Source organism: Phyllostomus hastatus, unplaced genomic scaffold (assembly GCF_019186645.2).
Source record: "Phyllostomus hastatus isolate PE091 unplaced genomic scaffold, TTU_PhHast_1.1 phas_scaffold_442, whole genome shotgun sequence".
Taxonomy (NCBI): domain Eukaryota; kingdom Metazoa; phylum Chordata; class Mammalia; order Chiroptera; family Phyllostomidae; genus Phyllostomus; species Phyllostomus hastatus.
In genome coordinates this window covers 6,278,362-6,291,841 of record NW_025334030.1, presented here as the reverse complement: position 1 = coordinate 6,291,841, position 13,480 = coordinate 6,278,362, and the positions used below count along the sequence as shown (strand labels likewise).

Below are 13,480 nucleotides of genomic sequence, written 5' to 3'. Positions count from 1 at the left end.
TAGTAAAAGGACAGCAAACTCACAATTATTAACAACCACACCTAAAGCAAAACCAAAAGAAACTAAACAACTTGAACAGGAACAGAACCACAGAAATGGAGGGCACATGGAGGGCTAGCAGCAGGGGGGTGGGAGGAGGAGAGAGGGAGAAAAGGTGTAGAGAATAAGTAGCATAGAATGTAGGTTGAAAATTGATAGGGGGAGGGCAAGAATAGTATGGGAAATGTAGAAGCTAAAGGACTCCTAAGTATGACACATGGACATGAACTAAATGGGGGGAATGTGGGTGGGAGAGGGGGTACAGGGTGGAGGGGAGAGAAGGGGGAAAATGGGACAACTGTAATAGCATAATCAATAAAACATATTAAAAAATAATTTTTTCTTTTACATATCGTATTTTTTAGTTAGTTTTTGAAAGTCAGTTTTTCTCATTATGAGCATCTTGTCATGAGTGCGTCTGATTTTCTTCTGGGGAGACAAATGCCTGGCTCAGTAGTCTGGGTATCTGTCTGCTGCTTGCTGTATTTCCCATCCAGTTCTGTCCTTGAAAAATGCAGGGAGGCGCACTGGCAGTCGAGTGCATTCCGCTCACAGTAAGACCTGTTTTTATGGCAAGACCTGATGTGAAGTGCCTTTTTTCTGCTGAGCTAGTACTTATGGCACCACCAGGTTCTCTCTGGCCAAGAATGCTCTTGTTTATCACTAGTCATTTTAAGGTATCTTTCTGGCTTCAAAGCCTTCCACTGGCAACCTCATGGGGTGTCCTCTTCCTGATCCTGCTGAGAACACATATCTCAGCGTTTACTGTATGTGACCAGGAGACTGCCTTGGAGGAGGGCTCACTGTCCTAGCTCTAGTCCCTCTACCTGCAGGGGACCTTCTGGCCAGCCAGTTGTTTTTATGGGATAAAAACAACGCAGAACATTGTGTTGAAGACCTTTTAACAGAATATCTTTATGTGAGATTACTACTTTCTAGAGACCCACAGAAATGGGCTGACGGTGTCCACAGTTTAGGAGTAGTCCCTGGGTCTGACTGGGCAGATCTTTTGCTAATACTGTTTTGTTTGCTTTCAATGTCCATATGACCATTTTCATAAGGTTCTTGACTGGCTTTGGCATATGGCAAGACAGCAACGTTTTCTTCCTTGGTTGTGACACTGCGTCTGTGTGTGTGCTGCTGTGCTCGGCCATTCCTGCAGCTGTTTCTCAGATCACTCGCTTATTTGAAATACCCTACTGAGTGCAGTGCTGTTGCTGATACCGATCACCTTCACAGACACCCTCCCTACCTTTCTGGGTGGCATACAGGAATGAATTTTAGCTGTTGCTCTTTCTGTATTGTCTTTTTAAATTTTTTTTGTTGTTTTTTAGAGAGAGACACACAGAGACATCGATCTGTTGTTCCACTGATTTGTGCATTCATTGGTTTCTTCTTGTATGTTCCCTGGTCGGGGACCGAATCCACACAACCTTGGTGTATCGGGATGACACTCTTAACCAACTGAGCTACCCAGCCAGGGCTGTGTTGTCTTTTACATTTTTTCTTTTTTTTATTACATACTATATTCTTTGGTGACTTCATGAAAGTCAGTCTGTGAGAACAAGCCATTCGTCCACTTTGAATCTTCTGGAAAAGCTCTCTTTCAAAGCAAGGCAGTCACCAGTGTGTGAGGATTGGAAAACTGTTGGTGATAAGGTATGGAGGGAAGGGTGACAGGATTCCAGTAGCCATTAACTAGCACGTTCTGTCCTATGGCGTGACTATACCACTAGCAGAGTGGGCAGTGCATGGGATACTCAGGTACCCAGTGCAGACGTGGTATCATTTGTTGCTTCTGAGGTCTGGTATGTCGCAGGCCTGTCACACCCAGGCTTTTTACTCTGCAGGCTTCAGAGGTGACTTAAAGGGATGTTTCTTTTTTTTTTAAGATTTTATTTATTAGGGAGAAAGAGAGAAGCATTACTCTGTGGTTGCCTCTTGCACACCACCTCTACTGGGGACCTGGCCTGCAACCGAGACATATGCCCTGACCAGGAATCAAACTGGCAATCCTTTGGTTCTCAGGCCTACACTGAGTCCGCTGAGCTATACCAGGCAGGGCAGGAATGTTTCTTTTCTAAGAATATGTCACTTCTCTCTGCTGGACAACCTCCTAAGCTCCTCACCTCATCCCTAGAGGTGTCATTCCTCTCGGCCCTTTCTCCAACTCAGGGATGAAGAATATGAATCTGCTGCCCTCAAGTTCAGCTCCCACACTACACCTTTGTTGCATGGCAAGCTCTGTGGGATAGACCCAATTTATGTCATTTCTCCCTTCTCTACAGTGTGGCTTCTATTTCCCTCCCTGTCTCCCCTCTATCTCCTACCTTCTTGGCATCTCATTATTCTACATCTTTTTCCTGGTGACCCCCTGGTATGACCTCCTGAGGAGTACTGCTTTCTGTTGAGCTGATGGCTCCACCTGAGGTTCTCCAGCTGGTCCTGATAATGTCTCCAAGCTGGTGGCAGCTAGTTGACCACTTTAACTCTGAGGGCCCACCTGCCACTTTGTGCTATACCAGCAGTTGCATCAAGGTTTACACTGTGTAGCCATTTCTTGGCTCTCTCCCAGCCCCTGGCAACCATAGTCTGCTTTCTGTCTCTGGATTTGCCTGTGCTGGACATTTCATGTAAAATTAGTCACATTAGCCTTTGGTGTCTGTGTTCTTTTACCTATCATGTTTTTCAGGTTAGTTTAGGTTGTAGCTGTGTTAGAACTTCATTCCCTCTTATGGCTGAATAATATTCCATTGTCAGGAGAGACTACATGTGTTTCTTCATTGAATAGTAGATCTTAAAGTATCCTGAGTTGCGGTCCCCTGTGAGAGTCCAGTTAGGTCTGTGGATCTTTCTTTCAGGTGAACATTCTGGAATGGTTGGTGTGTAATGTTGGCAGAGTCCTAGGCTCCTCGGGGCCTGTCCAAGGTTCAGGAACTTTGTTTTAAATTATTTATCTAAAGCCATAGTCTCCATTTGCTAATTTTTTCCCCCTTTTCCTTTTCTGTTGTTATATTCACAGAGCCTGAACGTTAGGACTTTGATAAGGGGCCTTTGGGGAGGAACATTGTGAGGATGAAGGGCAAATGACATTGGTTGCTGCTCTGTGAGATGACCTAAAAGATGCCTCAAGCCCTGGCTGGCGTAGCTCAGTGGATTGAGTGCAGGCTGCGAACCAAAGCATCGCAGGTTCGATTCCCAGTCAGGGTACATGCCTGGGTTGCAGGCCACGGCCCCCAGCAACCACACATTTATGTTTCTCTCTCTCTCTCTCTTTCTCCTTCCCTTCCCTCTCTAAAAATAAATAAATAAAATCTTTAAAAAAATGCCTCGACTATGCTGTGGCTGGGCTTCCAAATCATAATTAGATTTGGCTTTATAGGATATAAAAACTCAAAGTAACAGCATCTTAAGAATGTAAGAATTGATTCTTTCTTGTCAGAGATGCCTGCAGTAGGTGGTCCAGGGCAGGCATCGAGGACACAGGTCATCCCATCTCTCTGCTCTGCCATCCTTAGTGCTTAGCTGTGCAAGATCGCTCTAGGCAGAAGTTCTGAAGGAAAAATGAGCACAATTCTGCCCAAATCAGTCTTTTAAGGAGGTTTCTGAAGTCTCCCACAATATATCTGCTTACTTCAAAGGCCAGGACTTAATGTTGTTGCCATGTCTAGCCGCAGGGCAGGCTGGGACATGTGCTGCCTTACCCATATGTGTTGCTTCCTGAATATAACTGGTCCTGTTACTAGGAAACAAGGGAGAATGGGTTAGCAGTCTCCAGATTTGAGCCATAGTTCTTCTCTGGTCTGGCCCCAGGCCGGGCGTGTTGATCACCAGCCACAGGAGGCAGTGACAGGTCAGCTTCCACAGTTCCAGGGCTGCCTGCCTAACATGGAGCTCAAGCAGATTCTGCATGTGTGGAGAGAGTTGGATGACAAATTTGGTGATGGTCATGTCCCAGTTCTTCCACCTCCTTGGAACCAGCTGTGCTGTATATCCCATTTTCTCTTCCCAGGGGACACTGGACTGCCTGTTAGGAATAATTTTCTAACCCCTTCCCCTCATTTTTTGTTTTAGCTTTTTAAAATGACAAAAACTGCTCTGTGTTCTATTATACTCCTTGCCCATTCTTCCCTGGTAGTAACGTTCTGTGGTTCCAAGGTACAGTAAGCAAAACTGAGAAATCAGCAGTGTCACATGTTGCCCCAGCACTGTTCTGGTACACACGAGCTAGCCCACCCTGGGCCAGCAGCGTTCTCCCCCTTCTGAAGCCTCCTTGTTTCCTGTCTTTCAGTGTTCTCTCGAGGGCTGAAGAAGTCATCCCAGGAGCTGTATGGTCTGATCTGCTATGGGGAGCTACGCAAGAAGATCGGGGGCTGTGAGTATGAGCTGCTGGTGCTGTCCCAGCCACGCCGGCAGCTTCAGAAGTTTCCCGGCCTTCCACAAGGCACTTGTGGCTGCTCCCGGCAGGGCCTGCTCTCCTGGCATTGTTGGGTCTTTGATCCCAGTGGCTCTTCTGTTTTCCCTCCCACTTTCATCTTAAACGTGTTGGCTACAGAAACACTGAATAAGAATGTGATGGCCACCACATACCTTCACTTAGATTTCCCAGTTTGTAATGCTTTTCATGTTTCTGGGTGTACTCGCTCCCCCTCCACATACTTGCTTTTTTTCCTGCTCAGCCATTTGGCTAAGTTGCAGACATGCTAGCATACCACTAAATCCCTCGGCCTTTGTCACCTGAGAACATGGACATTCCCCTGCACACCCACAACACTTATCACACCCACCATTTCACATTTATCAGACAGGCACCACAGTCTAACTTAATACCCTGCCCATACTCAGATTTTCTAGCATATCCCAGCGTACCAGCTAGGCTCCTGTTGAGGACATTGCTCTGCTTGTAGCTGTCGTGTCCCTTAAGTCTTCTGACTTGGAACAGCCCCCGTGTTTTGGTCTTTGGTGACATTGGTACTTTGAAGGGTCCAGACCCTTCCCTTTTGTAATGTTCTGATCCACTCCTAAGTGATTAGATTCTCTGTAGATGTGGAGAGCACTCTGGCCTTCCTGAGGCACCTGCACCCAGCATCTTGTGTCCCTACCTTGCCTCCCTGTGTGACCACAGACAAAAGGGCACAGCCTTGCCTCTGCAGATGCCACTTGTCTGCTTGTCACACACCCACAGGGCCACTCTGAAGGTTAAATGAGATCATATGAAATGACCATAAGCCGTCATCTTACCAGTCACCTAACGTGTCACCTAACGTGTCACTGAGTGGGCAGGTGGCTGGGGGTGTGGAAGCAGCAGCAGGGTGGGGATGATGGGCATTCACTGATAGTTCTGCATGTCTGGCCTGTGCTGGGTGACCTCTGTTCTTCTGGAACAGGCAAGAATACCTAAGGGGCTCCAAACGGAACAGGTGTTCTGGTTGTCCATCCCATCCTTTCCACAGTTTAAGGACTTCCTTGTAAACCTCTCCCAGCTCATACTTTGAATAGTCTGTTGAGAGGGGCTGTAGGGCCCCACCTCCCTTGAATCTCTACTTTCTCCACTGTGTCCTTCTCTCTGTCCTAGACCTAAAATGTTTCTGGTCATGGCAGCATGTTAGGTACCACCTTCTTTGGCAAGGATGCCATGGCCCCCCCTTTATCTATGTCATATCTGAGCCACTCAGCCAGTAACTTTCAGCTATTCTGTGATTTCCCATGAGTCTTTGGTTTCATCCTTTTGTTGACTCCGTGACTTTGGGTCACCTCCTGTCACTCCTGGGGTATCACCTGGCCCCCTGAACCGGGGGGGCCATGGCATTTGGACTTTACCTTATCTCCCTAGTGGGCATCCCTCCAGCTTGGCTGTTCCTGTCTTGTCTGTAATGACTGGTCATCCCTCTCAGCCCAGCTCCTCTTCACACTTGCACATATTCACATACATGTACAAGTGTGTATACCCTGGTAGGGCTCATCCCTCTGAGCCACCACCCACTGATTGATGCGCTGGAGCACTGTTCTGTCATTTCATGAAATCTTTTCAGAGGATGTGCTTCCACATACAGCCTTCTGCAGAGTGCCCTGCGCATGGCAGCCTCTGCTCAGTGGTAACGGGCTGTTCAGAAATGTCTCAGCACTCAGGAGGTCAGTGCCTGCTTTTTATTAATGCCTTTTTTTAACATATTCAGGTGCATGCTGAATTCTGAATATAGTAGACAATAGTAAATTCTGAAATAGTAGACTTTGAGTCTCTGCCAAATTCCAGGGACTTTAATACACATTACTTTGTGTCCAGCACCTAAATAGCTATGTGAGATGGTGTCCCCATCTGTAAAAAGGGCCGAGGACATTTTGATGAAAAACAAATGACATCAAGCTTCCTTGGCTATTAAGCAGCAAGTTCTCATGCATCCCCTAGGCCTGATTCTTACACCCCATGCTTAGTTTATCTGCCACAGCACCAATGTTGGGACAGGGTGAGAGGGAGACACCATAGCTACCTCTAGTACTCACCTGTAGTTGGTTCTTTTCTTTGAAGGGTAGTTTCTTGGGTGGTACCCCATTTGGTGACTCAAACCCTGAAGTTGTGGTTCTAACTACCCAGCCTTCTGTCTGTCTGTCCCACCTGCTAGACACAGGACGATGGGCCCTTCCCTCTCCTTTGTTTATGAACTCCTGCCTACTCTTTGACCTCAGCTCATATGTCTACAAACTTTGCAACAGGCTGGGCCTCCATGCCACTCACTCTCAGCACTCAGGTCCTCCTTCATTTACTGCCGCAACTGCCGCTTACATTCATGTGTGCTCGTTTGATTCGTGCCCATCCGAAGGAGGTCTGCGTGCGACCTCTTTGTTTAATGAGCAGATCTGTACATTCGCCATCTCCGAGGCTGTGCCTTCTCTCCTGAAGATCCATTTCCGTCTGGTACCGTTTCTCTTCTGTTCAGCCTGTAGCATTTCCTTTAGTCTTCCTTGTGTACTTGTGTTGGCTGTGAATTCTTATCGTAATCATTTATCTGAAAAGTGTTTATTTAGTCTTAAGATACTTCTGCTAGGTATAGAATTCTGATTGACAGTTTTTTTCTTTCCTCACTTTAAAGATGTTTCATCATCTTTGGCCGTCACTGTTTCTAGTGAGAGGTCATTCTGTGTCCTTGTTCCTCTAGAGGGGATTTTTTTTTCCTCTGGCTGCTTTTAAGGTTTTTTTTTTTCCTTTGGATTTCAGTCTGCCGTGTCTGTGGCTTATTTTCCCTCAAAAATCCATAGTAGAATTCAAAGACTGTTACAGTGATCATCCAAACACCTACCACCTAGGTTCTCCCATTACCTGGTTACTCTACTTGCTTTCTCTCATTTCCAGAGGACATCGCTAAGTACCAAGAGAGCAGAAGAAATGCACAGGTTCTAGGCTTGTCATCCAGCAGACCCTGGGACCCTAGGGCTCAACACTAAGGCAGGCACACAAGTAACACAAGAGCCCAGCAGGAGAAGCGTGCACAGGGCGCAGTGGTTACCCTGAGGGATGAGTCTTTGAAATACACAGCTGGGGATAAGTGGAGGTTCAGTGTAGCCCGGGGTCTTAGAGTTTTGGGGAGGACTGATAGTCTGTGCCGGAGCAGGTATCGGTCCTACTGAGAAAGTCTGGGTGGGTGGAAAGGGTGTGCAGGTGGGTCAGCACCCTCAGCTCAGGTGACTCCTTGTTTTGACTTTGAGTGAGGGGCTACTGCTAATGTAAGGGTTTTATTCTGTAAAGCATGTAAATTCTACATGGAAGGTAAAAGATAATTATATGGGAACCTATACCAGTTTTTCTCCTAACTGCTTCAAGGTCGTGTCTGTTTCTTTTTCTGTTTAAAGGTATGGATGACAAGAATGCCACAAAGTTGAATGAGCTCATTCAGGTTGGGTAAGTACAGGTTGTATTGTGAGACACCACCTGCTCCTGCTGGGCGTTTTGCATTGTTTGCTGAAATACAGAACTTGAAGTATCTACCTGTCCCTCCCACTCACCCCATCAGAGCTTCTGCTCTCTCACCCAGACCTCTCTGTTCCTCATCATAGATGAACTTCCCCCCCACCCAAGACCCCTGCTGGTCAAAGTCCAGCTGTTGTGTGGGTCAAGCTGTCTCATGGAACAGTCTTCAGTGACCTCTGCTACATCTGCAGGACATTGCCTCCCTGCATCTCTGGCTCTTGTCTCCCTATCTTGGGGTTGGATGGCTTGTGAGCCCCCGTTTCTCAGGTGTGAGCTACTACCAGGTGGGGCCTAGTTGTGTGTGGTTCTGCTCTGGCTCCAGCCCAGCATGGGTCCTTACAGATCCTTGTGTTATATATTCAAGGCTTTATCTCTGAACTGCCACCCTTTTGCAGCAAGTCCTGATAGTAACCAGGATGTCTAGATCACCGCCGTGCGGAAGAGCAGTGATTCACTTCAGCTTCGAGGGAGTGTGGGTAGTCTTTAACAACTGGTGGTGGTGGGCAAAGGGAGCCTCCTTAGAGGTATGTGGAATGCGGTCAGGCAAGTCGGAAGAGGCCAGTGGCTGTGGCTTTGTGGGTCATTTGCCAGCCTCACACCCCGTTTGTTTGTTGCAGCTTCAACATTTCTTCTTACTTCCCACCCTTATACTTGCCTTACATTTGTCAGTTAGAAACTGTTTTTGCTCCAAGATCTGGGAAATTTGACTGGTGTAGTATGAATCTGAGGAACCTTGTTAAGCAGGGGAAGATCCTTGGCTGAGGTGGTTTCTAATGTTACTGTCTCACAAACAGAGCAGAGTCATCATCCCCTGCACCCCCCCTTGGGAGTGCACTTCCCCTGTGATGCAATTTTGGGGGCAAATCTCATGTCATCTTTTATTTCAGTTGCCCCAGATTTTTTGGGTGAGTGGGTGTTCTGGCTCTTTGCTTGGGCGTTCAGTGCTGGTTTGGTCGAAAAGCAGTGAGCTTCCTTGGCTTTGTCTTAGGGTTTTGGGGGGGGGGTTTTTTGTGTGTGATTCTACAGAGAAGAGGTTGTCTTACAGGAGAGTGAGAGACTGTCTCCCGGGTATCTGGAGAGACATGCATGCCTGATACCTCCTGACTGATCAGAGGTGTGAGCAAAGCATGTTTGATAAGCTTGACAATGGCCAGAAGGTTGCTTTTAGGAGCTGCTGGGGATTGGAGAGCACCAAAGCTCTGAGCCAAAAGTCCAAAGGTACCGACAAACCCAGGAGCTGAGCTGAGACTTCTCAGTCTTAGCAAGGAGCTGCCTCAGTGAAGCCCCAGGTGAAAGGATCGTTCCAAACCATGGAGGGGCGTTTATATCGTGTATGTGCTTTGAATCCTTACTTGGTAATGCAGAATTGGGTTACAACTTACGTAAAACACAGATTTCCATGAGTCCGTACTGATAGAATTGATAATTAAATAAATAAAGGACAAGATGCAAATCTCCCATGCAGAATTCTACGTAATTTATGTAGATACTCCCTTTCCTTAAGTGTGGGCTGTTAGCAGTGGCATTTTTCTCAATAGGATGGTAAAGGAAGAGGGGGAGCACAGAGTAGAGACACCTGACAGACACAGTTTCAACCAGATCAAGGTCTACCATGCCAACAGTGATTAGCCAGGTTGATGGCATAGAGAAACAATGGCACTGTAAAGATGTCTGCTCTCATTAAATTGATCTACAAATACGTGCAGTTGCGATCAGAATTACAGTGCGGTTTCTTTGAACATTAAACTGAGGTGTGACAAACCTGCAGGATAATATTATAGACCCTAAGTGCACAGCTCCTGAGTTTTCACGAAGTGGTCTCACCAAGGTCAAGAAACAGAATAAATGTTATACCACCAGCCTTCCCAGAACCTTCTCCTGTGCCACTCCCACTACACTTTGCACAAAGTAAGAAGAAAGGCAGATTAAAACAGTGCCATGTTTCATGACTGGATGGAGAGGTCTCAGTCAGCATTGCTGCTGATCATGTTTGCAAATAGTGGGAAAGGACTGTGAGCTTGTAACATGTCCCACTCCTAAGTGTGTGAACCCTCTGCCAGCAGTCCCACTTCTAGGAAGTGATTAGATCAAGGCCAGCCACTCTTGTGAGGATGTATATCACAGCAGTGCTCATGCTAGCAAAGGAGTGCCATAGAGGGAAGAGCTGCTTCAGCTTCAGGCGGGATTGTTCGGAAGTGAGGCTGAGCAGGTACAGGTGCGGCTGTGTGGCCCCAGTGGGGTGTTTGGACATGTAACCCCCATCTCATATCAGAGTTCTCTTGAGGTGGTAGGTATATGGGTGCCCCCACTTTCTATTCTTTATTTTTTTAATTTGAATATTTATCAGGAATGCATTTTTATCTGATCAGAAAAGACGACTTACATAGTGAGGAAAGATTAGTTTTAAACTGCTATGAACTGCCCTGACCAATGTGGCTCAGTTGGTCGGGCATCGTCCCACAAAGTAAAGGTCGCTGGTTCTATTGCCAATCAGGGCACATGCATGGGGTGTAGGTTCGGTCCCTAGTCATGGCACATACAAGAGGCAACCAATCAGTGTTTCTCTCCCTCTCATCTCTATCTCTATTTCTGGCAACACAGATGTATTTCCTGTGTCTTAAGGCTTTGTTGTGCCCTGTCGTGAGTAGGCTCTATTCCCATCTGGTGGGAAGCTGTGTAGGAGCCAGCTTTGGCAGGGCCCAGAGAAGCCCTGGACTGAGGGAGTCCACCAGAAGGCACTGCACCCTCTGCTTCTCTTCTGCTTCTTCCCCTAGGCCCCATGATAGTGTCCAGTGTGGGAGGCTCAGGAATGCTGCTGGGGGACAGGGCTTTCCTTTCTCCTGGGTGACAAGCTCCTGCTTACCCCTTGCCTGCAAGCTCCAATGCCACCACCACCTGAGACACAGCAAAATCTGGATGTCACATGTCCTTTATGTGTGGCTCATTGGCACAGAGCTCCTGCTGCCGTCAGTGCTTTCCTGTCAGGAGTCTCACCAGCCTGCAGCTCAAGAAGGATCTCCACTGCAGCCTAGTGTGTTCAGCAGGCCCCAGACCTTCCTCAGTCTGAGTCCCATTGACCCTCTGGTAGATCCTGGGCAGAGAAGCACATTGATGCTTGGTGCTGCCAGCTTCTTCCTCCGCTATGACAGGACAGCATCGTATAATGAACCCTTCTGCATATAAGAAGCAAGTTAGCTGCTTTTTTAATCTTTCAGAAAGTTTTATCAGGAAAAGTTCAGACATTGGAGAAGTTACATTGATAGAAGAGCACAGCAGCCACTTGTATACCCTTCACTTGAATTTACCAGTAGAAGCGAAGAGAATTAGATGCTTTTTTTTTGTAGAGGCTGGTGTCACTGTAGCTTGCATGGCTCTCATGCAGTACGCAGTGGAAAATGTTGGAGAAGTGGCTAAGGAATCAGAAAATCACTCAGGCAGTACCAACGGGGCATTTGCTCATGTCAACAAGGGTTTCGCCCAGTGGTGGGTGAATGCATTGCCAACTCTAGGGTGGAGTGTGTGGTGAGCAGGCCTCAGCTGCTCATCTGGCTGCCCTGGGCTTGGGTGCCTTACCTGTTACATTGCCATCTCTCAAGAGAGGTGCCGAGACACCCAGGAAAAGGTCTGAAATAGCATGAGGTGCTGTGCCAGCTTAGTAAGAAATTTTTGTCTGTAGTCATGGAAGGATCTGTGTATCCACGTGGTGCCAGGCACAAGAATGGGTGCTGGATACACAGTGGTGATAGGGTTGGGGCAGGGCAGCTAATGAAGTTCATTGAATAGAAATCATCTTGGTGTGTTGGGGGTGATGGGTGGGTGACTGTGGACAGGGACAGATGGTGAGGAATGGAACTGGGAGGGTTGGGCTGGACCCCTCTGCGGTCAAGGTAGGGATGTGGGCATCTGGGTGGTCTTGGCAAGAGTCTCAGGATAACAGAGCCCCTTGTTCTATGTGAAAGCATTCCTTTAGTTCCATGGAGGAGCAAGGCAGGGTATACAGCATCCATTTTTTAATTTATAATATTTTAAATTGTATAGTTTTTACTGTACAGTTCTACAAGGTTTTTTATTTACAAGTTGTTTAAAAAAACAAACAAACCAGACTTTATTTTTAGAGCCACTTTAGGTTTACAGGAAAATTGAATATTGAGTACACTGGTTTCCTGTATGTCCTTTTCCTCTGCACATGTTCTCATTATGAGCATCTAGTATTAAGTGATATGCTTGTTAGAATCGATAAACCAGTATTGATGCATTATTATTAGCTAAAGTCTATCAACTGATGGTTGTTGGTGCCAATTCAACACCATCAGGATTCCCTAATTTGGGGTGTGGTGAAGAGGAGACTTTGGTCAGTGCAAAACAGCTCAGTTGTGATACTGCAAAGCTGCAGCTTTGAAGAAGCCCCGGGGACAGGCCCCTGTCCGTCTAGACAGCTCTGCCGTGTGCCTTGATGGACTGCTTTGTACTACCTGGTCTGCTCCATTGTGCGTTAGTCTGTTTTGTTTTGTGCCACTCTGCTCTGGCCTGGGCTGGTCTGCTCCATCTCTTTGTCTTTCAGCTCAGCCAGGGAAACAGTCTTCAGTCTTCTGTAGAAAAAGTTAACTCTCAGAACCAGAAGAGAGCAGGCTTGTATGTTCAGAAGTTTCCTCCCTGGTCCCTGATTGGTCTTTTCCTCATGTAAATGAGGACTCCAAAGTTTTGCAATTTGATTGATCCAAAAGGCACTGTCCTGATTGGTCAGAATAGAGCAGCTCTGGTTGTTTGGAGCTACACAGCTCTGATTGGATGGGTAAAGCTTCAGTCCTATTGGTTAAAGTAGGGTTCCAGGAATTTCTTAAGGTCCAGCTCAGATGGCAGAAACACAGTGTGGGTAGGCAGGCAGTTTTGTGCAGAGGCAGGCCATTCAGTGCAGACTTCTCCCTGAAGTGCAGTTTGCAGGCAAAGCCCCTGTGTAAAAATGTCTGCTAGGCTCTATGGTTTTGTGGGTTTGTGTTTTTTGTTTGTTTGTGTGTGTAGGTTTTTTTGCATGTTTGTTTGTTTGCCCAGTTACGTAAGGTACCAGGAGCCCTTTTTAGTAGGTATCTTCTCTCTCAGGGTTCATAAGTCCATGGTTTACTTGGGGTTCACTCTTGCTATTGTACATTCTGTGGGTTTCAACAAATGCACAACACCCTGTACCTACTGTTACAGGATCCTGCAGTTTTGCTGCCCTGGAAATACCCTGTACTCCATCGATTTATTCCCTTCCTCAGGGCCTGGCAGCCTCTGATTTTGTACTGTCTTCATAGTTACCTTTCCCAAGAAGTTCAAATAATTGGAATCATACAGCAGGTAGCCTCTTCAGACCAGCTTCTTTCACTTAGTGCTCTGAGTTTTCACAAATGCATGGAGTTGTGTACCACCACAATCAAGATATGGAATGGTTTGGTCACCCCCAGGTTCCCTTGTACTGTCCCACTGTATCATCCCCTCCCC

General features: G+C 46.9%; 1 protein-coding gene across 2 annotated transcripts in view; it reads left to right on the top strand.

Moving 5' to 3' along the window:
• CRAMP1 (cramped chromatin regulator homolog 1) overlaps nucleotides 1–13,480 on the top strand; it is a 63,508-nt gene that overhangs the window by 23,794 nt on the left and 26,234 nt on the right. For both annotated transcript variants that reach the window (XM_045820727.1, XM_045820728.1), the window contains exons 5-6: nucleotides 4,331–4,414; nucleotides 7,885–7,933. In XM_045820727.1, coding sequence (XP_045676683.1) covers nucleotides 4,331–4,414; nucleotides 7,885–7,933 — 133 coding nt within the window. The remainder of the gene's footprint in view (nucleotides 1–4,330; nucleotides 4,415–7,884; nucleotides 7,934–13,480) is intronic.